Genomic DNA, 23,694 nt, shown 5'->3' with positions numbered 1-23,694 from the left:
CTTCTTCTCTGACCTGTTGTGCTTTCTATTATTAACCCTTTGAAGACGCGAGTTTTCTATCCCAAGTGAATAAGGCTAAATAAGGTATTTTCAATATGTTTAGGAAAAATACAAAATATATTTTTATGACTGTAACTTTCTACATTTGTTGGTTTTATTGTTATGTGAAATATTTTGGCCTTCCTAGGTAAAAAATCAAATTCTCAAAAAGTGCAATTCAGTGACCTCAAAAACTCGCGTCCTTGGACAGTAAATTACCCCGTATCAGATACGGGCCACATCTCCAAAGGGTTAATATAATAGACTTACGATAGGGGAACGATGATAAGAAATGGTCCATGGACACGTTTCTTTTCAATGAGATGACAACAAAGAGCAATTGTCTGGATTGTTTTGCCTAAGCCCATCTCATCAGCTAAGATACCGTTCAAGTTGTTATTGTATAAGGAAACCATCCATTCCAAGCCCTTGATCTGAAAATAAAATAATTTGATTATATCAAACAGTCGCATTGACTATATTAAAAGATTATGTATTTCAATTAAACATTATAGGTTATAGCAAAAAAGGTAAATTCGAACCACTCATTTGGAACATCCATTTTCAGGGGACACCCCAATTCATAGGGGCTCTATCTACAAATAAAACAATAATCAAAATAGCCTAAAATGAGTATGTAAGTAATCCAAAATAATGTTGGTTGTAATTACCTGGTACTCTTTCAGTGTTCCATTTACCATCATTTCAGGTTGTGTATCTACTCTCTCAGAAACAGTGTGAGCACTAGTGTAGTAGTTACGTCCCTTGTACTCATCATCTTCCATTGGATTCTCCCTAAACATATATACAAAATTTGAATAATGCACAACAAAAAAAGAGCCAAATTTTGATTGCCATCTTTTTTAATGGGGCTAGCCTTTAAAGCTCTGTCTACCCTATCAAACTAGTTTGACAAAAATGTGCCTGAATATGTAGTGATATACTTAAATATGGTTGTGATATGATCATCATATCCAAATATGGGCACATTACATTTTTTTGTCACATCAAGCTTGATAGTGTAAACAGCGCTTAATATTTGGTTCAAGCAGTGAACTGAATAAAGTTTACTTCAGAACAGAAGGTGTGCTATTTGTATTTGTTGAATGATTACAGGAGAATGTTATAATAATATAAGTTAAAAAATGGACTGGACTGGTCTAATTAGCTCTGCATTGTTAAATAAACCAGTCCATCTTGACTATCAACTCATAAACATTCCTTATTTAAATACAAAGTTATAGATACACTTTTATATAGTCAAATATCAGTATTTATTCTTCAAGTTGCTAATAGGAACAAAAGTTTCAGTCAGGGGAAATACTTACGGCTCGTCACCATGGAACTCCTCTCTAGCATGTTCTTGAATAATTTCTTCTTCTTCATCATCGCCGTCATCATCATCGTCATCCTATAAATCATATATTTCATCAGTTAAGCTCTGTCTACACTATAAAATGTGTGATGTGCCTAAATATGGTACCGATATGACGTGTCCATATACTGTATGTGCGCATCACATTTTGTTTGTAACATACAGCTTTATAGTGTAGACAGAGCTTTAACTCTAGTGACATTGATGCGCCAAAAAAAAAGCTAGCTAAAAAAAATTGAAAATAAATAAACAAATCTATGAAAACTCTATAGGAAGCTGCCAAGGAGGTATATGTATCGATCGATTGAGTGTGTCTGTCTGTTTGTTAGCAGGTTTACTCAAAAAGTTATTGCAAGATCTTAACCAAAATGCATTATACAGATAGATATGTGGTCAAGGACCATTTCTTAAAATTTTGGAGGCAATCCGTACCATGGTCCCAATTCTAGATCACTTTTTAATATAATTTTCAGATCTACTAGTTTTAAAAGATAGGACAGAATTTTCAAAAGCCGGCGAGCAGTCTTAAAGTAACAAGTAAACTGAAATTCACCCAATTTGTTTTGGTATCTCCATTGCGATCCAGCCACTGATACCCACAGCATTGTCATTTTTTTAGTATTTTGCCATAGGATTTATATATAAATCCCTAAATATATAATTATAAACAATGATGAAGGGCTAGTGTTGCCTGAAAGCTCTGCTAACTTTTCTGGCTGTTTTACCTTATCGTTTTGATTTAGCTTTTTTTTGTATCTCCATTGAAATCCAGCCACTAATACCCACAGCATTGTCATTTTGTACTTCCAGCCACTGATACCCACAGCATTGTCATTTTGTATCTCCATTGAGATCCAGCCACTAATACCCACAGCATTGTCATTTTTTCATGTATGTTCTATATATCGTCGATTATTATCATCCTAGTTTGAAGCAGTCACGTAATAAAGTCATTCTGCTTTGGCTCAGAAACATATGAATGACTTTTTCCTTGACAGCTGTGTATTCAAGTGGGGTGTCTTAAGCTACTTAATATAAAAAAAGGAAACAAACCTCATCAGAGCTGTCATAAGACGAGTCATCATCACGTGGAGCTACTTCGTATCCTGGATGCATTTCTAGCCATGCATCAAGCTGACTGGCTCTAGGGGCATCTGGACCACTTATTATCTTGCCGGTAGCGGTTTCTACTACTTTTACTATTAAATCACTACTCTGGCTGTTTTCATCATCCACCTAAAAATATTAATGTTTATATTTCAATTCAAAGGCAAATTATTGAATAAACCCCATTTCAAAAAAAAATATTATTACAATTTTCGTTTCATGACTTTTTAACCAAAGCAGTAGGCATCAGGGAAAAATTTCATTTGAAAATTTTGTTTAGCAAAATTGCTAATCAAACTGATTTTTTAGTCAAGAAACATAGTTTTGTATTGTATTTTTTCCTACACAATTTTATAAATGTGTAGCAAAAAGGTTGTTTTGTATAGCTTTTTGCTATGCTACACTGGCGAAATTATTCCCTGGGCATATTTGACTGGGCTGTTTTGATAATCAGCATATGTAGCTCTCAGACTCCTCTTTGTTTATATGCGAATAGAGAGAGTAGATCACTGATATGTGCCTAATTACTTTCCAGGGCTGGAAAATATATTCCAGGTTTCTAATGATCCATTATGAACTTTATATTTAACAGTAGGTGTTTTACTATATTAAGGTTAGTATTACTATGTTATACTAACCCCATCCATTGTCGGTTCTGGTCTTTTCTTCTTTTTCTTCTTGAATTTTTTCTTCTTTCTCATCAATTCTTGATGTTGTCTAACAAGATCTGTCAGATTCGCAATGTACTGATCTGTTTGACTGAGCAAGAAATGAAGACGTTTGTCTTTCTTTTCATCAATGAGTTTTCTGTAACCTTCTTCATCTTCAGCCTAAGAAATGGGTTAATTAATTGAGGTCAATTAATTTATGTCAATAGGTCAATTCATAAAAAAAAAATTACTATAGATTGCACTGTATTATTTCATTTTTTTTAAATAGATTTCTTTTTATAAATTGTAATTTTTTACTTTGATATTATGTGATGCAATTGGATTAATTTTAAATTGTAAATAATGTATTTGCATTTTATCTTTTATTCAATGTTTTTTATTATACAGATATTGACTGCTTAGAGGTTAAATATAAGATTTGACATCCCCTCGGGAATGATATTAAGTTCGAGGGAATATATATTTCCCCGAGAACTTAATATCATTCCCGAGGGGATGTCAAATCTTATACTTAACCGATATAAAAGGCAATATCTGTTATATTATATAGCCAAGAACAAGTCTGCTGGGTTGGGTGAAGCTAGGCTAGGCCTCCTAGGCTATAGCTAGTATTTGTATTGTATTTAAACAAGCCTGCCTAGACACCTTACCTTGCGAAGAATAATATACAGATAATTACTAATTAATGATTCCTTGGCAAATAAAATATTCACTTAGGCCTAGGTCGTTTAAATTAACAGGAAAATTTCCATCAATAAGCCTATTAATAGTAACATTATAATCAGGTAGGCCGAATAAACAATTCGTCTTCTTCTCTTCGAGGAGGAGCCGAATCACCGGATGTTGAGCGCGTACTAGTTACTAGGTTACTACCGTGAGTATTGACCAATCACAAACTGTGTTTCATCACATTTAGGGTGGACTAATAACAAATGAGGGCGCTATGTATGCATAGCTTAAATAGTTTAGAAGATCAATTTCTTCTAGCAAGTTCCGGTTGAAGCGTTGTCTTGCGATGACATTGTCACTCCATCGCAAGTTCAAGACTCACTAGATGACTTTTGTTTATTTATCGGCAACGCGAGTGTTGGCACACGAAAATTACACAGTCAATACCATCGTACTCGAGAATCTATATGTTTAATGACAGGGGACACGATAATTACGCGAAAATTACTCAGTCAATATCATCGTTCTCGAGGATATATACAATTTACGATCCTCGCAGCGGTAGTCATGTGATGCAGTTCCAACCAATCACGTTCGCGTATTTACATAGACTATGTAATATAATGGTTTATATTATAATGGTTATAATGCTAATGCATTTAACAGTGATATTTTACCTCCTCCGAGGAGGTATATGTAATCGGTCGTGTGTGTTTGTATTCACTTTGTTACTTGGCAAAAAAGAATTTTGCCAAGTATAGTATTCACTTTGTTTGTATGTATGTTTGTATGTTTGTTTGTTTGTTTGTTTGTTAGCACGATAGCGCCTACAGTTTTCAAGTTATCGTTCTGAATTTTTGGGTGTAGATAGGTATATATTGTCAGACCATGCCTATTGAAAATCAACAAAATTGGTTTATTAATAACTTCACAAATAACAAAAATTATATTATTTTCAGACCGGCTAGTGTTAAAAGATAGGAGACAATTTTCAAAAGCCGGCGAGCAGTCTTAAAGTAACAAGTGTACTGAAATTGCATTTTCTCGAGAACTACTTGTCCAAAAAACATCATTTTTGTACAAGAGGCAAGAGTTATAAATTGTATTAATTTTAAAACAAAAGTTGATTCAGTGTACCAGCTTTTTTATACGAGTAGTTTAAAAAAACCTATTTCTTTTCAAATTCACCCGTTTGTTTTTGGCGTTGCTGTTCTATTGTTATTCAAATTAAACTATTGTAAGTTGATAAGTAGTTTTGTTAGCACCAGCGTGTGTCCTTCCTTATTTCATCAGGTATATACTTACAGAACATGCCTATTGATTTTCAGGTAAATTGATATATTACTACATGGGTTAAGGCAGAGGCGCCGCAAATCGGTACAGCTTCAAGACACTCCTCGACCATTATTCTGGTCAAACTTGATTTTAGAAAGGTCATTGTTGCAATGCCGGAATTGTTTGCATTAAAAATTATTTAAACAAATTATTAACCTTATCAGTATTTTAACCATGTAAAGATAATACCTAAAGCAAAAATTGTATCTTTCAACATGCTCCCAGTCAGTGGATATATTTTGCCAAGTACTTCACTCAGTTTCTGAGTGCTTTCATTTGTTACTTGGCAAAAAAGAATTTTGCCAAGTATAGTATTCACTTTGTTTGTATGTATGTTTGTATGTTTGTTTGTTACTTGGCAAAAAAGAATTTTGCCAAGTATAGTATTCACTTTGTTTGTATGTATGTTTGTATGTTTGTTTGTTTGTTTGTTTGTTTGTTAGCACGATAGCGCCTACAGTTTTCAAGTTATCGTTCTGAATTTTTGGGTGTAGATAGGTATATATTGTCAGACCATGCCTATTGAAAATCAACAAAATTGGTTTATTAATAACTTCACAAATAACAAAAATGATATTATTTTCAGACCGGCTAGTGTTAAAAGATAGGAGACAATTTTCAAAAGCCGGCGAGCAGTCTTAAAGTAACAAGTGTACTGAAATTGCATTTTCTCGAGAACTACTTGTCCAAAAAACATCATTTTTGTACAAGAGGCAAGAGTTATAAATTGTGATTTTTAATTTTAAAACAAAAGTTGATTCAGTGTACCAGCTTTTTTATACGAGTAGTTTAAAAAAACCTATTTCTTTTCAAATTCACCCGTTTGTTTTTGGCGTTGCTGTTCTATTGTTATTCAAATTAAACTATTGTAAGTTGATAAGTAGTTTTGTTAGCACCAGCGTGTGTCCTTCCTTATTTCATCAGGTATATACTTACAGAACATGCCTATTGATTTTCAGGTAAATTGATATATTACTACATGGGTTAAGGCAGAGGCGCCGCAAATCGGTACAGCTTCAAGACACTCCTCGACCATTATTCTGGTCAAACTTGATTTTAGAAAGGTCATTGTTGCAATGCCGGAATTGTTTGCATTAAAAATTATTTAAACAAATTATTAACCTTATCAGTATTTTAACCATGTAAAGATAATACCCTAAAGCAAAAATTGTATCTTTCAACATGCTCCCAGTCAGTGGATATATTTTGCCAAGTACTTCACTCAGTTTCTGAGTGCTTTCATTTGTTTGTTTGTTTGTTAGCATGATAGCGCCTACAGTTTTCAAGTTATCATTCTAAATTTTTGGGTGTAGATAGGTATATACCTTCAGACCATGCCTATTGAAAATCAACAAAATTGGTTTATTAATAACTTCACAAATAATAAAAATGATATTATTGTCAGTCCGGCTAGTGTTAAAAGATAGGAGACAATTTTCAAAAGCCGGCGAGCAGTCTTAAAGTAACAAGTGTACTGAAATTACATTTTCTCGACAACTACTTGTCTAAAAAACTCATTTTTGGACAAGAGGCAAGAGTTATAAATTGTGATTTGTAATTTTCAAACATAATTTGATTTAATGTACAGGTTTTTTGAGACGAGTAGTTTTAAAAAACCTATTTCTTTTCAAATTCACCCGTTTGTTTTTCGCGTTGCTGTTCCATTGTTAGTCAAATGAGACTATTGTTAGTTGATAATTAGTTTTTTAGTCATTTTATTATTTCATTCTGTGCATAGGTATATACTTACTGTCAGAACATGCCTATTGATTTTAAGGAAAATTGATATATTGGTCATGCCACAAAAGCTTATCTTCCATCGATATATTAAATAGCACACTCTGTATTCTTTTAACATGAACATATTCTTTGACATGGATCAAAATATTAGTCGACTGGCAGGGGCTAACCCCAGCAGGATTTTAACATGTAAAGCTAATACATAAAGCAAAAAAAAATGTATCTTTCAACATGCTCCCAGTCAGTGGATATATTTTGCCAAGTACTTCACTCAGTTTCCGAGTGCTTTCATTTGTTTGTTAGCAGGATTACTCAAAAAGTAATTACAAGATCTTTACCAAAACGAATATACAGATAGATATGTGGTCAAGGACCATTCCATTAAATTTTGGGACCATTGTCCCAATTCTGGACCACTTTTTAGTATACTTTTCAGACCTGCTAGTGTTAAAAGATAGGACAGAATTTTTCAAAAGCCGGAGAGCAGTCTTAAAGTCACAAGTAAACTGAAATTGTATTTTCTCGAGAACTACTTGTCCAAAAGTCAGGCAAGAGTTACAATTTGTGATTTGCAATTTTAAAAAATAATTTGATTAAATGTGCACCTTTTTTGATGCGAGTAGTTACCTATTTCTTTTCATATTCACTCGTTTGATTTTCGCGTTGCTGTTCATTTGTTAGTCAACTGACGCTATTGTTAATTGAAAGGCTTGTTACATAACCATTACACCAAACTCGCATACACATGCTGGTCGTGAAATTAGCCTAAATCACAAACAGCATTAAGACACACACAAATATATATATATCATTTCGAAAACCTGAGATGTACTGACGAGATCTAATAAGATCGAAACAGTACTGTCTGCAGATTGGATATATATATATATATTTTTCGGAGAAATCTTATGTAGGAGAATTTTACAGTAGGCGGCGGTATGCACTCTCGGAGTGGCTTTCTAGTTTCACAATGCAATTCATTTAGCTTTTGGTTACTTTTTGCAGTTTTGTAATACATTACTTAAATCTTGTTCTCAAAGTCAATCAACCTACCATGAGTCTGCGCATTCTTTCTTTTTCCATCCTCTCAGTTTCTTTCTTCTGTTCACGTTCAGTGTTCGCATGATACGTGGCAATCGCTTTCGTAATCTTGCCGATTTTACTCTGAACACTACGGTGGAAATCACGAAAATCTTTTGCATGTTGCAGAATGCTGCCCAAGTATTCCTAAAAAGAAATAAAAAATGTTGAGAAAATTTATAATGCAATTTCACAAACATTTATAAATTTTTTATGACTCTATTATTTAAGTTTAAAACCAAATTAATACCTGATGTTTTTGTCTTTTCTTGCGTTCTAGTTCCATTTTTTGTTGTTTTTCAAGTTTCTCGGTCAATCTTGCCTCACGTAATGTTTGACGCTTAGTTCGTTTATAAACTTTAGAATTCAATGCAGTTTCTAATGTTGTGTCCTTTCTCATACATGATGATACTTCTTGCCGTAGCTGAAATTGAATCAGAAATTGTTAGTTACTACTTACTAGAAGATAATATACATTATGTCAAATTTTTAGTTTAAGTATCTGTTATTGAAATTTAAAAATCTATTACCTGTCGTTGAAAGTTGAGTAATCGAAGAGCTTTAAGTTCAATAGTAGCCTTGACCTTTAGGTCATCTGGCAAAGAGCCTGGCAAATTCTGAAGTTGTTGGACACGATAAGCGATACGAGAAGAGATTCTGAAAGTAAAAGATGCATTTAAAGATGAATTGACCCACAAAAACAGACTACTGTAAAACAATTATCTTCCGAAAATGTTCATCATGTTTAATTTTGATGACGTTTTCATGTTAAAAAATTGAATAAAAGGTGGGTCTGGTAATTTCAACTACTAAACTGTATGTAGATATATACAGTATTATACTGTATATACTATAAGGCACAAAATAGACAGAAGTATTTAAATAAAAAATTTAGCACCAACATATTATTATCGGGTCATAAGTGTAATCTTTTTTTTGTTCCCATTTTCTAGCGTACGTGCATGTGGCGTTGTGTTGCGGATAACTAACTCGTTAAAAAAAAATTGTTAAGGGGTACAATATATCTTGAATTAGTAAACTAAAAATAGAGGTGGTTCAAAGAGGGCATTTAAAAGAAGTAGAGGGAAACCGGTGTTCCTTCAAATGATAAACATTACACAATCAAAAAATTGATAACATTTACAAGTAAATGTTAAGTTTCCTACCTATTTTCACGTTCATGCAGTATGGTGAGTGGGTCAATGCCCTGGGGTTTGGCGACAGGTACCAATCTATTCTGTTTAGGTTGCATTAGCATCACTGTTGTCAAATTCTGTGGTTTCTGGTCTGACTTTGGTGCTCCTTGTGGGGTCTTTGGTGGTTGGATAGGATGAACAGGTGGTGGGCCTGACTTGGGTGCTGGGGATGATTGTTGTCTTGGAGTTGGTGGACCCTTTGGCATCCAGGGTGGTACCTGTGACGCTGGTGGAGTAGGTGTCCTGACACTATTCTGGCTTGAACTCGCTGGTGGTGGTTGTTGTGTCGCTTGAGTAGGAGGTCCTCCCATTCCTACAAAAACAAAAAAGATATTAACTTTAATAATCATAAACACAAAGAAACGTACACAAAATAACTCACAGCATTATTCCTAAAGATATATTGTCCTGAAAAATTTTTTTTTTATGTTTTTGTTGAATATGCCATTCTAATGTCACGTAATAGTTATTAACTTTTACTAAAAATATTGACATGAATAAACTGTAATTTAAAGCACAAAATAGTCAAATTAACAGTTGAATTAAGTGGAAACTTACTTATTTCTACGGAAGTGATTTAACTTTATTATTTATTCAAAGTCTTTAAGTTATTATTCATTTTTCATGGTTTTTTTTTTTGGGGGGGGGGGGGGGGGGGCAATACATATTTAACAATTAGTAAAAGGGCTCTGCTTTTTCATGCTTCTTTCTTGACTGAAACAGTATACAGGAACTTTAGGCCAATAAATGCTGTGTGAACAATTGGACAGAAAAATATTTCCATATAGTGAACAATAAAAATTGCTGGACTAACCAGGTGGTGGTCGTTGAAGGCTTTGCATTGGGTGTTTCCCCTGAACAGCTGATCTCAGTGAATCAGGCATTGGTTGGTTGCGGGCTAGGAATTTATAAGCTAAGATCTGAGCTTTAAGCTGTTGCAGTTGTTGAGGTAAGAAAGATTGCCTTGCTGGTGGGGGCTGCTGTTGTTGGTGTGCTGACATGGCGTTATCCCCCATACCATCTACAGGTCCTCCATAACCTATAAGAAATTAGTACAATCAAACTTAAATCCCAACAAAATAATATAATTACAAATAATGTCAGTTCTGGTTATGTAGTTTGTAGGACTGCTTTTAAGTAAAGACATACCTTGATGTTGTTTGCTCCTAGCAAGTGCCATCAATTGACCATATCGTCTATCATCCTGCATGCCGTGCTCTTTCATTGACTCAAGAGCCTAGAAAAAGAAGGAATTGCAATTACCAATCCAAAAAGTTTTAAAATCCTGAAATTATTACTATGCAATAATTCAACAGAAAAACATTAAAATATACAGTAATAAATTCATTCGGAATAAAAGTAAAAATCAATGTTACCCTTTGTAATTTACTGTAGTTGCCTTGGTTGTTATACTGCATGGGTCCTTGTCCATAAGAAGGGCCTTGGTGTTGTCCTCCGGGTGGTGGCATCATTCCTGACATACCCATTTGTCTTCCTGGTGCCATCCCACTATTCTGCATTCCACTACTTGGGCTGGACATTGGCCCTTGCATAGGTCCCATTGGTCCTTGCAAAGACCCACCTGGCCCAGACATTGGACCACCAGGACCCATCATTTGTCCACCATTTGGACCTTGCATTGACCCACCTGGCCCCTGCATAGGTCCTGCAGCTCCTGGCATGGGCCCACCACTACCTTGCATTGATCCACCAGGTCCCTGCATTGGCCCACCAGGACCCTGCATCGGCCCACCAGGTCCTTGCATTGGCCCTCCCGGACCCTGCATCGGCCCACCAGGTACTTGCATTGGCCCTCCAGGCCCCTGCATTGGTCCACCAGGTCCTTGCATTGGCCCTCCAGGCCCCTGCATTGGTCCACCAGGTCCTTGCATAGCTCCAGTAGGTCCTTGCATTGGTCCACCTTGTCCTTGCATTGTGCCACCTGGCCCTTGCATCGGTCCACCTGGCCCTTGTTGCATTTGCCCAGTAGCTCCCTGCATTTGTCCAGCTAATGGCCCACTTTGTCCTGCCATTATATTTCCTTGTCCTTGCATGGAACCAGGCATTTGTCCTTGTCCAGGCATTGGGCCACCTCCCATGTTCTGCATTTGATTTTGGCCATGCATGGGACTTTGCATCGTTCCTGAAACGCCAGCATTTTGGTTTTGAATTGGCCCTTGACCGGACATGGGGCTCTGCCCAGACATGGATCCTTGACTTGGCAAGTTTCCTTGAGAGCTCATTGAATCTTGTGACATTTGGTTATGCATTGGTGAAGGTAACTGTGCCATCCCTTGCATTGAGCCAGCAGGGCTAGGCATTGGACCTGGGCTTGGCCCTTGCATAGGGCTCTGCCCAGGCATCATATCCTCGGACATGCTTTACAGTTCAGCCTAACATAAATAAAAACATACATAGGTATAATGTTAAATTACTTTATTATAATGTAACATTTCTTTTTTTTTATTATTTAAAAATCTTCCATTAAATTATAAATGTAACAAATTTATGCAGCCAATTTTGTTGGCAGAACACTTACACTTCTCAGTCAGTCAGACAGTGCCAGAAAAAAAAGACAATAATATTATTCCTTACTAGGCCTATACTACAGTACTACTATAACTAAAACTATAAACTAAAAAGCTTCCTATTTAGGCCTAATTATTTTAACAGGCTGGCATACATTTTTCGCCGTGGTTAGGATTCCGGCACCGGAACTCAACTGCCCACTGTTAGGGAATCCGACACGCTATTGCGCATGCCCAGAGCTCTGGGAAGTGAATTATAGCTTGCACTTTTTAGTGCCACACACACACCACCGAGAGTCGGAGTGTTAGGATTTACTGTAGCCCTAGATAGTCGTTGCACGCGGGGAGCGAGCGATGGATGAAACTTGGCCTATGCCATACATGAATTAATAATTAAAATACGACTACGCCACGCGTTAAAATAATTATAATGATATTAATAAGAATCAGGATCTATCTAAGAATCGTAATGCTGTTTTTAGCGTTGCGACCCTGACTTCCCGAACAGTTTTTTGACATCCACGCGGTGGCTGCCGTCAACAAATCAATTTGTGATTGCATGTTGTTATGTACAGTAAAATGTGTTATGAAAAATCATAAAACTAGTCATGTAATTATATAATTCATAATGATATGAAGTTTATATATGAATGAAGCAACCACTTTTTAATTACAAAATAAATAGGCCTACGTACTGGTCACGTCTAACTGGTAGCCCTAGCCTAGATTAGTGGATCCCGTATTATAGTATTAGTAGGCACCTAGGCTAGTGTTCGCCCTGTGGCGCAGCTATGAAATGATCCATCGCTGTTGATAAGTATAGAGTCGCCGATTACCTCGCTCTGGGCATGCGCAATAGCGTGTCGGATTCCCTAACGCTGGGCAGTTGAGTTCCGGTGCCGGAATCCTAACCACGGCGTACATTTTTTTCTACGCCGTGGTTAGGATTCCGGCACCGGAACTCAACTGCCCACCGTTAGGGAATCCGACACGCTATTGCGCATGCCCAGAGCTCTGGGAAGTGAATTATAGCTTGCACTAATAATAGTGCCACACCACGGACGAGAGTCGGAGTGTTTGTTATAGGGATTTACTGTAGCCTAGATAGTCGTTGCGCGAGCGAGAGAGCTATGGATGAAACTTGGCCTATGCCATACATGAATTAATAATTAAAATATGATTATGACTACGCCACGCGTTAAAATAATTATAATGATATTAATAAGTATCAGTATCTATCTAAGAATCGTAATGCTGTTTTTAGCGTTGCGACCCTGACTTCCCGAACAGTTTTTTTCACATCCACGCGGTGGCTGCTGTCAACAAATCAACTTGTGATTGCATGTTGTATATGTACAGTATAATGCGTTATGAAAAATCATAAAACTAGTCATGTATTTATATAATTCATAATGATATGAATTTTATATATGAATGAATTAATTACAAAATAAATACTATAGGCCCACTGGTCACGTAGTCTAACTGGTAGCCCTAGCCTAGATTAGTGGATCCCATATTAGAAGGCATCTAGGCTAGTTCGCCGTCGTGTGGCGCAGCTATGAAATAATCCATCGCTGTTGAAAAGTATAGAGAGTCGCCGATTACCTCGCTCTGGGCATACGCAATAGCGTGTCGGAATCCCTAACGCTGGGCAGTTGAGTTCCGGTGCCGGAATCCTAACCACGGCGTTTTTTCTATTCCTAGGCCTAGCCTAGCTAGCTAGGCTATTATTATAATATTAGAACAAATTTCACACGCTTTAAGTAACATATCATTTTTTTAAATATATTATAGGCTAGGCCTACATAAAAATCACTTTGTAAAAAGGACGTTAAAACACTAAAGTAAAAGAAAACTTAGCCTAGCTAGGCTAGGCCTAGCCCTAGCAGTAATTTGAAGAGACAATAGAATGGATAAAAAGAACAACGACGACCCACGGCCGACACACCACACAAACAGCATGCCAGACAGCCAGGCCGGCTTCTCTTTCTCCCTCGTCACTACGAATTAAATACTCAGAAATTACGAATGCACATAGAAATACAAAACACATATAATACTTACCTTCATGAATACGAACACTGATTAATAAATGTAGTAGGGTGAATCTAGAAATGACTCACAAAATGTTTTCTAGCCTCTCGTTTTAATTTTCACAAAGGAAATATATAATGAACAAAAAAAATCAACGGTGGTGGCGCACTCAGTACAATAGCGCCTCCAGCGTATCAAAAGTTAAAACACATGTTTTTGTTTTGTTGTAGCGTAGTAGTAGTAGGCCTGGGCCTAGCATACTTACCTTACAAACTCTGTTTCTAGTTATCCCAAAAAGCTAGCCTACAAAAATCATCAGAACAGGCATAGGCTATTAGTATTATATTCTAGAAGGAGGGTAGCGAGCTAGGCCTACTAGGCTAGGTGGTGGTAGTACTGTAGTTGGGCTGGGAATACTTACTGCTGGTTAGTGTTTACTAGTTAGTAGCTAGGCTATACTACAATACACACACAGTATTATAAATATAGTCAATGTACTACTAGGCCTAGGCCGCGACTATTATGTCATAATAGTATGACTATGTAATACTCTTTCTGAGCTAGCTAGTAGAGGTCCTCAGCAGGTTAGCCTAATTCTACAATGGTCGATAGAGTAGAGTTTGTTTATTTTTAGAGTTTATCTGATTTTTTTTAAATTTATCCCACATTTGAATAAGGATTAATATTAAATAAATATATTGATATTGACAATGTTGATATAAATAATATAAAATAAATTACTAAAATTACGTAATATTATATTCAATTTAGTACTTCGAAAACTTTGTTTACTTTGTGCATTCGCGTGCCAAGTGGCCACTGAGGGCGTAACTTGTTTACATCATTCGTGCGCCTGACTAAAAAATCATCATTTTCGAAAATGTTTGCTTCATTGCATCTTTATCCCAATAGCACCACCCTATAGTCTCTCTGAAAATAAAGTTATTACAGTATTTTATGCTTATAAAATGCATATCAAAGCCGATACATTTAAGTGTGCCGAATTGTCTCAGGGCCGAATCGTCCCGTGCCATATAGTCCCGGGCAGAATCGTCTCAGGGCCAAATCGTCCCGCTACCTTGCCCAGGAAAGAAAACAGAAAATTATGTGATGGAGCATCGGCCATCCAAGAGTTATTCTACCTCGCATACCCAGAATTTCCAGAAGAATGGTTCGCGAGAGGACATTTCAGCGATGCTGTAGAGATTAAAGAAGGAATTTTTAAGGCAGCCCCGGCCACACTTGAGGGTGCTATTAGATCAGCTATAACTACAGAAAATTTCCTCAAGTTGGAGGTACAAACTTTGACAGAAATATCGACCGATCGTACATGAACCTAGTCCTTGGCAGGAGGACCTCGAGAAGAGAATTAGAAGATAGGTGGTGTAAATGAAGGCATGCATGCTGTCCCAATCCTCCGAAAAGCCAATAAAATTGAGGCGGAATAACCCACCAGAAACCAGAGAAGAAAGACAGGAGCGGGTACTTCTGTATTTTCACCGACAAGGCCACCTCACCAGGCAGTGCCGAAACAGAAAAACGGATTCGGGAAACGAGGACTAGCCTACTCAAGGGGACGAGAGAGAAAGTCGAAGGCCCAGCCACCCAAACAGAAAAAGGGAACACACCTCCACACAAGCCAGATCGATCACCCCTCCATGCTAGAAAGAAATGTGCCAGGTAGCATTAACGGAAGCTATTGTAAAATTAGCGGATCCTGATGTGTTCCCGAATGTGCATGCACTTCTTCTAATCGCATGTGTACTGCCCGTAATGTCTGCTGAAGCTGAGCAGAGTTTTTCGACTGTACGCAGAACGAAAACCTGTTTGCGAAATCACATGTCTTATGAGCGCCTTTCGTGATTATTGTGAACATACACTTTAACATGAAAATTAATACAGAGAATGTCAATCGCGAATTCTGTCTCCAAAAGCCAAGAAGAATGTTCCAAAATTGTTTTTGTTTAAAGATGCATCACGCGATAGAAGCCTATCCAATTCGAGAAAGTGGAAACTTGGGGGGTAATTCTGGAAGTTGATTGTTGTTCAGGGGAGAGAGAGAGAGGTAGAAAGACGATGTAGAGGGCAGCAGAAAGCAGAGAGTGGGATAGCAGGAGCAGTAGAGAGCAGACGTGTGTAGCCAGTCGTTTGCTGTTTCCTTATTTATACGAGGAAACAGTCAGTCACATTATTTGATTCACTGGTGGTTAGGCTTCGACTGAGGATACTTATTGACTGGTGGTTACATAGTTAGCCAGTGGCTGCACCTTGATAGTACTTGATTCACTGGTGGTTACAGGGAAGCTGGTGGTTACGCTTTGGCAGAGGTTACTTATTCACTGGTGGTTACGTTTTGACCAAGGATTATTTATTATTGGTGGTTATGCGGTAGTAGTATTCTAGGCCATAATCGTCGGGAACCGAAGCAAGATTCATTATTATCTAAATACTGTATAGTGGATTCAATCATATTAATATTAATTTATAATTGGAGAAGTAATAATAAAACTAAAACTCTCCTGGCAGCTTTACTTGTCGTTTCATTTTTGTATATTGTCAAGAGGTTTAGCTGCAAACTTGGACGAACCACGACAGACGAAGATGACAATTTTATTACAATATATAAGAATGAAGATTGAAGATGAGATTTAAAGAGTGTTTTTGTGACTACTCACTGTGTTCGTAATTATTAGCACTTATTGGCTTGTGTCAAGCTAGCCAACAATAAGCCAGCCCACTTTTATTTTTCCAGCCAACAATAACTATGAAACGCCGTTTGTGTATTCTTTACATTTTCATTGTTACTTATGGCTTTTATGGGAATTAAATATTTGTGAGAAAAACGGCGGATTGTTGGCATTATTCTTGGAGCTACTGCACATTTCAAAATATATTATACATTTGTCAACAATATTTTATTTTTACAATTTTTATTTCTTCTAGGAACATAACATTTTGTAATGTCAGAAGATAATATGTATCAAAGGATTGCTCAATTTATTAACAAATTGTTAACAGTAAATGACACAGAAGCACAGTGTATGTCATCGACAACTGCAATTGATGCAGAACTTTCAAAAACTGTTGAGACCAACAAAGAATTAAAAGACATACTAAAAATAGTTTCTGCATTTCTTAGAGACTCAAGTTCAAGCAATGTATGAGGATTTTACATTAAATTTCTATAGACTAAAGATTGACCATACAAAGGTCTCTTTGTTCTGACTCAAACAATTGTTTAAAGTGATTGATACTGCATTGTTTTAAAATGGGGGTATATGCTTCCTACAATTTCCAGCTTCTAAAAACAAAAGATTCCAGTTGTAACAACTATCACTTTTGTATGATATACTGTATTGTAATAAGGCCTAAATTATTACTAATTCTTTATAGAAAGATGATCTAGATAAACAGTTGGTCCAGATTGGAAAATTGCTCGGTCCTGTTTCTTCAAATAATAGTTTGATCTCAGATAGTAAGTATAGTGTTTACCTTTGAGGACACTTAAAATCTGTATCTAACAACAGTGTTCATATCATCGATTCTTGATGTTCAATGACAACTACGTACAAATAGTGTAATATTCATTTTCATTCAAAATTTCTTTTTTTAGAATTGCTATGTGAAAGTGTTGTTGAATGTCTTGCTAGAATAGCTACACTAGAATGTAGATCTGAACATCAATCGAGAGCATCTACTTGGGCAAAGGTACATTGTAAACAAAATTGTGTATACGTAGATTAATAAGTATAAGTATCTAACATAAATTATAATTTATTGTTGTGTGTCTAACAAATTATTATCAAAATACTTATTTTAACATAAATCTTTTTATATTATTATTTTCCGATCCATCTTATATCATCTAACTTGTTCTTCGATATATTCCATCTCATTCCTCTGACAAATAATTGAAGTCCGTTTCATGTTTCTGTACTAGACTTACTATACGGTGGACAGAATTTTTTTTTTGTTGCACCCTATCTTTGGAACAATTTGCAATTTTATCAAAGAAATCCAAATTCATTATCATATATTATTTGAGTCGGCTTTCTCCCATTTTCTAAGTACTGACTGTTACTCGTTCCAGGCTGCTAACCCATCTCTCCATTTCTTCCTGTCTTGCACATCATTGCGTTGGCCGAGCGGTTAAGACATGGGCGCCGTCACAAACCATATACAATCGGCACAGGTTGAAGTCACTCCTCGACCATTGTTCTGGTGGTAGAACAAGTCTTCTCGGATAAGGACTTAAAACTGGAGGTCCAGTGTACACATGGCTCGTGTGCACTTTAAAGAACCTAATACATCTTTCAGAAGAGTAGGTGGTCACCCCGGTGTGCTGGTCCATTCAGCCCCTGTTGTTGTGAACAGACGAATGGGCGCTGTTTGGTGGCAGCTAGCACTCGACAGGAAGGAACCCTTAGGGGAGTAGAAAGTTGTAATTGCAAGTTATTCCCCCATTTACATTTACATCGTGCTCCTCCAAACCCACTTTCCTGCTTTCTTTCTTTTCTTTATATCTTTTCAATTCTACCTCCAACTATTAAATGCCAAGCTCTCTTTACTGGTTCATCTTGTCTTGCCCCATTCATCTCAAGCTACTCCTCATAACAACTTCCACAATTGTTTCACTCAGACATAGACGTTCCATGGGCTCCCTTGTGTTCCTCCTTTCTGCCAGCTTAACACTACACATCTTTCTTATCTTTGCCCTTTCATTTCTTCTTCAGTTGTCTTTATGTTTCATGTTTCGTTAGCAATTTGATATGTTTCTATTGCAGTCTCGTTTACGACATATGCTTCATGATGATTCTAAAAGTAAAAGTTGCTTTGCAATTAAAGTTTGTGGATTTGAAGAAGTTGTGTATAATAATACAGCAGCAGAAATGGTAAGATAGTTATAAGCGTATGGTGATAGAACAAGCCTTCTCATGTAAGCACTTAACTGCTGGAGGTCCAGTTCATTTTTCATTTCATTCATTTATTCATCCAAAGAGAAAAGAAAAATATTTAAAAAATAGAATAAAATACATTAAAAGATAAATTTCCATCAGCAAAAATCTAAAAGCGTGATTGATGACCTAACAAACTAACTAAACAACCATAAAAGATCTGTGTACTGGTCCATCTAAGTACCATGTCTTTCATGTAGGTGATGCTGCACTGTGGCTGGCATGGGCCCAATCCAATATTGTAGGCCCAAAATGTTACAATGAGTCTGCAGAGATAGATCTGATAGTGATACACTAACTAACTTTGATTTTACTCTGTTTTTTGATAGATTGCATCTTACCTCAAAGAAAAACTTACCAAGAGTGAATGGAATGATGACTTCTGTCAACTACTTGTTGATCTAGACATTGGCAACTTATTGTTTACACCTCAGGCTAGCAGTGTTATCAAAGCAGTACTGCATCATGATAGCCTTCCTAATTCTATAAAACATCAAATTTCTTCATCTATTAATGATCAAGGTAATGATTATGATATTTCATGGAAGAAATATATTATGTCATACCTCTGTAGAGTTTCCTACTATCACGACTTCTAGAAAATTTAAAATTCTCCCAAACCCATACCTGTCTAGGTGTAAACTATCATTATATGGATTCTGCTGTTTATTGCCGTATTAATATTTAGTGTTTCTTTTTAGATAGTGTTGATCTAAGTATTTGGCTGGAAGATTTAGACAAGTTTGAGACTGATGTAGTGAATCTGATGGAAGTGCTATTGAAAACCCCAGATATGACACGCAAAAATCGTCTACAGTTAATCAGGGAATCGCAGATTGTAAGTTAAATTGACAACCTTTCAAAATAATATGTACAATTCTAGTATTGTCATTATTGATCTCTGTAGTTTATTCACCTGAAAACCATTATCCAAAGCCCCTCCTTTGGGACACATCTACTAATAAGGGGACATATGACTTTGTTGGTTTTTGTATATGTCACCTTAATATGGGTTTTTTGGTACTTTAAACTTTATACACTCTACATACTCTTATTGGTTTCATAGTTATGAAGTCATAGTTGTCTCACAGAAACTACTCTATTGTTCTTTTTTTTTATGTCTTCTTTTGGGTGATCAAAATGTGTATGTTTTTACAAATTTAACCAATTAACTAGTTCTTTTTTTTCATCCATAGACCAAAGCATGCGTTTCCCATCAAGTATTGAAAAATGCGGCAGTGATCATACTTGATTCTTTTAAGGAGCAGAGTGAATATTGCCCTCTATTGGTAACAGTAGCAAATGATATTGTGAATGATATCCGAGAATATTAGGCATTGTATTGTAAAACTAATATCAAAAATACAAAAATAAATTAATAATTTGTGTATTGAAGAAGTTACAAACTTATAGGAAAGGAGTTACGGCAGCAGATTGTTTAGTGTAATGCTTATCATGGCTTTTATATGACCAAACAGAATGGTTTGGGTTCAAAAGAAATTTGAAAAGACCATTAGAATCTTACCATTTAAAAACAATGTTTAGATGGATGGTGATGAATTTATCATGCACTGACACTGAAGTATATTTAAATGATTTTTAATTTAAAAAACTAGCGGTAACCCTGTGCTCTGCACAGTCTTTTTCTGCCTTAATATATGGTTATATACTTTGCATCGTCGTCGTCGTGGTCCTGTGGGTCATGACTGACCCTTTGTGCTCCTGCTTATGATGACATTCCACCCATCTCTATCCTGAGCATAGCGAGAAGTAGAAGTACTTTGAAAAATTATTTAAATAAAAACAAATTGTATCACGAATAAATTTCGGAACTACTGTATTTACGGCCATTGATTTGTTATACACAATCCCTTTACTTTAAAATATATGTAGGCTACAAAATTTAAGCAATAGTGGATATGGAACTTTAGACTTTACTTTTGACTGTTCGCACTTTACGAAAATAAGAATAAAAGAAAAATTTTGCTGTGTGAATATTAATCTAGGGTGCGCCTAGGGAGTTGAAGTCTTTAAGCGGTGATACTCAATAATTACACATGTCGCGGATTCGAACTTGAACGTACTAAGCATTGATATCAATGGCCATGGCGTTTAAACACTTTGCCAATCCGTGATTTACGAAAAATCATCCTGTATAGGTGTAATTAATTAAAACTTCATAGACGCAATTCAATACAGTAGACTAAAGACATTTTTTTGGCGGCCTGGCATGGTATTTGTAGATCCGGCCATGGCGGTACACAAAGGAGGTTGCGTAGTTTATACAGTGAAGTAACATGGTTGTTGAGACGTAAAATTACTGTTATTTTTTTTGCCTTTTTTTATCCTTAAAATTCAGGAACGTGACATAGCCTATCATGTGCGGCCCATCAATAAACATCAGTGTGCCAAATGTGAGCACGTACCGTTCAGTGGTTTCATCGGAGATATGTCAAATTACGCGAAAAATTGAGTAGCATTAATATATAGATATGCAGAAATTGAGTGGGTGGAATATGAAATTGAAACCAAAAAGTAAATATAAAACATCTGTAATGTTTCTTGATAGCAAATTAATTAAAGTACTGCATCATTATGATAATGAATTCGTTATTAATAATATAAAAAAAATATATATATTTTAACTCAATGATTGGACTATTTAGTATTTTATAATAATTTTTTAGCATTTGAATAAAGTTATCCTCCGATTAGAGCGTTTGAGTAAATATCCTCTGATTGGAGCGTTTGAATAAAAATCCTCGGATTGGAGCGTTTGAATAAAGATGTCCCCACTTGGAGCGTTTGAATAGAAATATGCTCCAATTGGAGAGTTTGAATAAAGATATCCTCCAATTGGTGAGTTTTAATAATAGTACCTTTAAGAGTTTAAGAAGAGGGCATGGCTATAATATTGTATAAAAAACATTTAGCCTATTTAAACTCTCTATATATAAACACATTAGGCAACGAACATTAATTCTAAACCGCCCAGTGATACACTTTTGAAATTAAAATAGAAATCATGATGGCTAACAATATCCTGTTTTGTTTACCATATGACCCAAATATAATCCCATCCTCAAGTATAATCCGATCACCAAAATTTAGACTAAATTCAGACATTACTTTAAATTCAATTTTTGTTAATGCAACCCCACCTCTTAACTTTCCCTAAATCTCACACCCAGGCCCCTGGAAATACTCAATACTCCCTCATACTCTATTCCATATTAGGAGAGAGAAATGCTATGAACAAAGAAAATTAAAAATTGTGATGGTGTTAACATTTATTTTATTTTTCTATTATGTACAGTACATCTTCTAACGATTTACAAAAAAAGAACAAGTTTGCACAAAGCTTTGAGAAATGCACGACAAGCACACACAATTTTTCACAATCAACAGAGATTTCTACATCATTGTTTTACTTGCACCAAGAATAACTAGTACAACTTAAATAAATATCTTTCTAGAAATGCTAGAGTGTTTGTCTTCTGTACAATTTATTAAACATGTCCAATTCATAACCCTCTCAATATGCACCACTATAGTAACCTCTCAGGGGACACCATATCATAAACACTTCTGTTGGGTCTCGAAGGTGTCCCCTAATACAGGTTCTACTGTAATTAATTTCTCCATGGTGAAAAATAGCTCTAATTCTAAATTTTAAATGGAACATGAGAAACCGTCCAGCAATGTCTTTACATTTGATTATTTGTTCACTAAAAATAATGGATCTATTTGCCATTAAACAAATGTCATTTTGACAATTAAAAAAGACAAAAATAATCTTGCATAATAATATACTGTATACAGTAAATACTGCAAGAAGCATTACTGCAGAAATGTCACTATATCACTGTTTCACTGTGTTACTGCATAAATATAAATGACACTCAGTACATCATTTTAAAATGCTCTCAGGTCACAGACTGTAGTTTCAAATCAAATATGGTTATACTTTATAATTTATCTACTAATTATTACCTACAGTCCTAAACATAACCCAAAATTATTTGTTTTTCCATTTCTTTCTGATTGTAATATTTGATGGTGTGAAACAATATCAACCACCATTGCACAGTCAATTTTCAAACCAGCATTTACACTACAGACAAAATTCTTTACGTTATTTCTAACTTATTTATATTGCAAAAACGTACACATTTTTTTGTATGTAGTGTTTTCCATGAAAATATTAAATTATACATCATATTATTCATAAATAAATTTTCAATTACTTTGTTCAAATTTATGGACAAATAATTCATAATTTAAACTGTATATACAGCACATGTAATTGAGTTTGGATGTACAACAAATTAAGAGTAGAAGGCAATTGAGACAAGGTATACTATAAATTAATGAAATGTTCATTACATTTCCACTCATTGTGGGTTCTGATACTATTTACAATATAGAATTATTAATTACAACAAATTCATCAAGTCATTTTCCTCTTAAAAAATATTAAATTATTCTTATAATATGTACCAGATGTCTTTTTCACATGGTATGACTACATGTTATATGTTTATACATATTTATGTATAATCCATATTCTCATATTTCAAAGGAAAAACTAAACTAGCTTAATTTACATCATCCAAAAATAATTGGGAGAGAAAAGAAAACATGCATTACAAGAGGTTCGAGACATGTTAGGCTTTTCTTTGGTTCAATTGGGATATTAAATCACCATTGATTCAGATAAAATCTGTACTCCCGCTGAGCACATGAAAACTTGTGTCTGATTATTTTAATAATTTGTACATGTAATGACCATTTGACCTTTTTACATAGGGCAAATGACAGCATGACAATATTTCGTACAACATTTAAATCAGACTGGTCCGGTCCCAGTTATGAAAGCAATAAAATGTTAAAATAAAGCCATATTCCAATAGACAAAATTAACAGTATCTAAACTGTGTATAGTAACCAGTTAAGGTACCT

General features: G+C 35.5%; 2 protein-coding genes across 4 annotated transcripts in view; one reads left to right on the top strand and one right to left on the bottom strand.

Moving 5' to 3' along the window:
* LOC140051657 (probable global transcription activator SNF2L2) overlaps nucleotides 1-13,898 on the bottom strand; it is a 48,518-nt gene extending 34,620 nt beyond the window's left edge. The window contains exons 1-13 of the mRNA XM_072096935.1: nucleotides 13,808-13,898; nucleotides 10,589-11,605; nucleotides 10,362-10,449; nucleotides 10,027-10,251; nucleotides 9,183-9,525; nucleotides 8,547-8,673; nucleotides 8,267-8,440; nucleotides 7,990-8,163; nucleotides 3,160-3,351; nucleotides 2,468-2,650; nucleotides 1,368-1,450; nucleotides 711-834; nucleotides 310-473 (exon numbers count right to left, since the gene is read on the bottom strand). Coding sequence (XP_071953036.1) covers nucleotides 310-473; nucleotides 711-834; nucleotides 1,368-1,450; nucleotides 2,468-2,650; nucleotides 3,160-3,351; nucleotides 7,990-8,163; nucleotides 8,267-8,440; nucleotides 8,547-8,673; nucleotides 9,183-9,525; nucleotides 10,027-10,251; nucleotides 10,362-10,449; nucleotides 10,589-11,590 — 2,879 coding nt within the window. The 5' untranslated portion in view covers nucleotides 11,591-11,605; nucleotides 13,808-13,898. The remainder of the gene's footprint in view (nucleotides 1-309; nucleotides 474-710; nucleotides 835-1,367; nucleotides 1,451-2,467; nucleotides 2,651-3,159; nucleotides 3,352-7,989; nucleotides 8,164-8,266; nucleotides 8,441-8,546; nucleotides 8,674-9,182; nucleotides 9,526-10,026; nucleotides 10,252-10,361; nucleotides 10,450-10,588; nucleotides 11,606-13,807) is intronic.
* Nucleotides 13,899-14,012: 114 nt separating this feature from the next.
* LOC140051658 (uncharacterized) lies at nucleotides 14,013-20,713 on the top strand. Of its 3 annotated transcripts, XM_072096938.1 has the most exons (9): nucleotides 14,013-14,203; nucleotides 16,721-16,935; nucleotides 17,171-17,252; nucleotides 17,391-17,485; nucleotides 18,562-18,669; nucleotides 19,062-19,254; nucleotides 19,434-19,570; nucleotides 19,929-20,078; nucleotides 20,171-20,713. In XM_072096938.1, exons 2-8 carry the CDS (start codon nucleotides 16,738-16,740, stop codon nucleotides 20,064-20,066), a joined length of 951 nt encoding a protein of 316 aa, XP_071953039.1. In that variant the 5' UTR covers nucleotides 14,013-14,203; nucleotides 16,721-16,737; the 3' UTR covers nucleotides 20,067-20,078; nucleotides 20,171-20,713. The 3 variants fall into 3 exon arrangements, with proteins under 3 accessions (XP_071953039.1, XP_071953038.1, XP_071953040.1); XM_072096937.1 differs by having other exon boundaries at nucleotides 19,929-20,713; XM_072096939.1 differs by lacking the exon at nucleotides 14,013-14,203 and adding an exon at nucleotides 14,216-16,455 and having other exon boundaries at nucleotides 19,929-20,713.
* The last annotated feature ends 2,981 nt before the right edge of the window (nucleotides 20,714-23,694 follow it).

The sequence above is a fragment of the Antedon mediterranea genome, chromosome 6 (genome assembly GCF_964355755.1).
Source record: "Antedon mediterranea chromosome 6, ecAntMedi1.1, whole genome shotgun sequence".
Classification (NCBI taxonomy): Eukaryota; Metazoa; Echinodermata; class Crinoidea; order Comatulida; family Antedonidae; genus Antedon; species Antedon mediterranea.
Note: the sequence above shows the minus strand (reverse complement) of the source record. Positions and strands in the feature narration are given on the sequence as shown.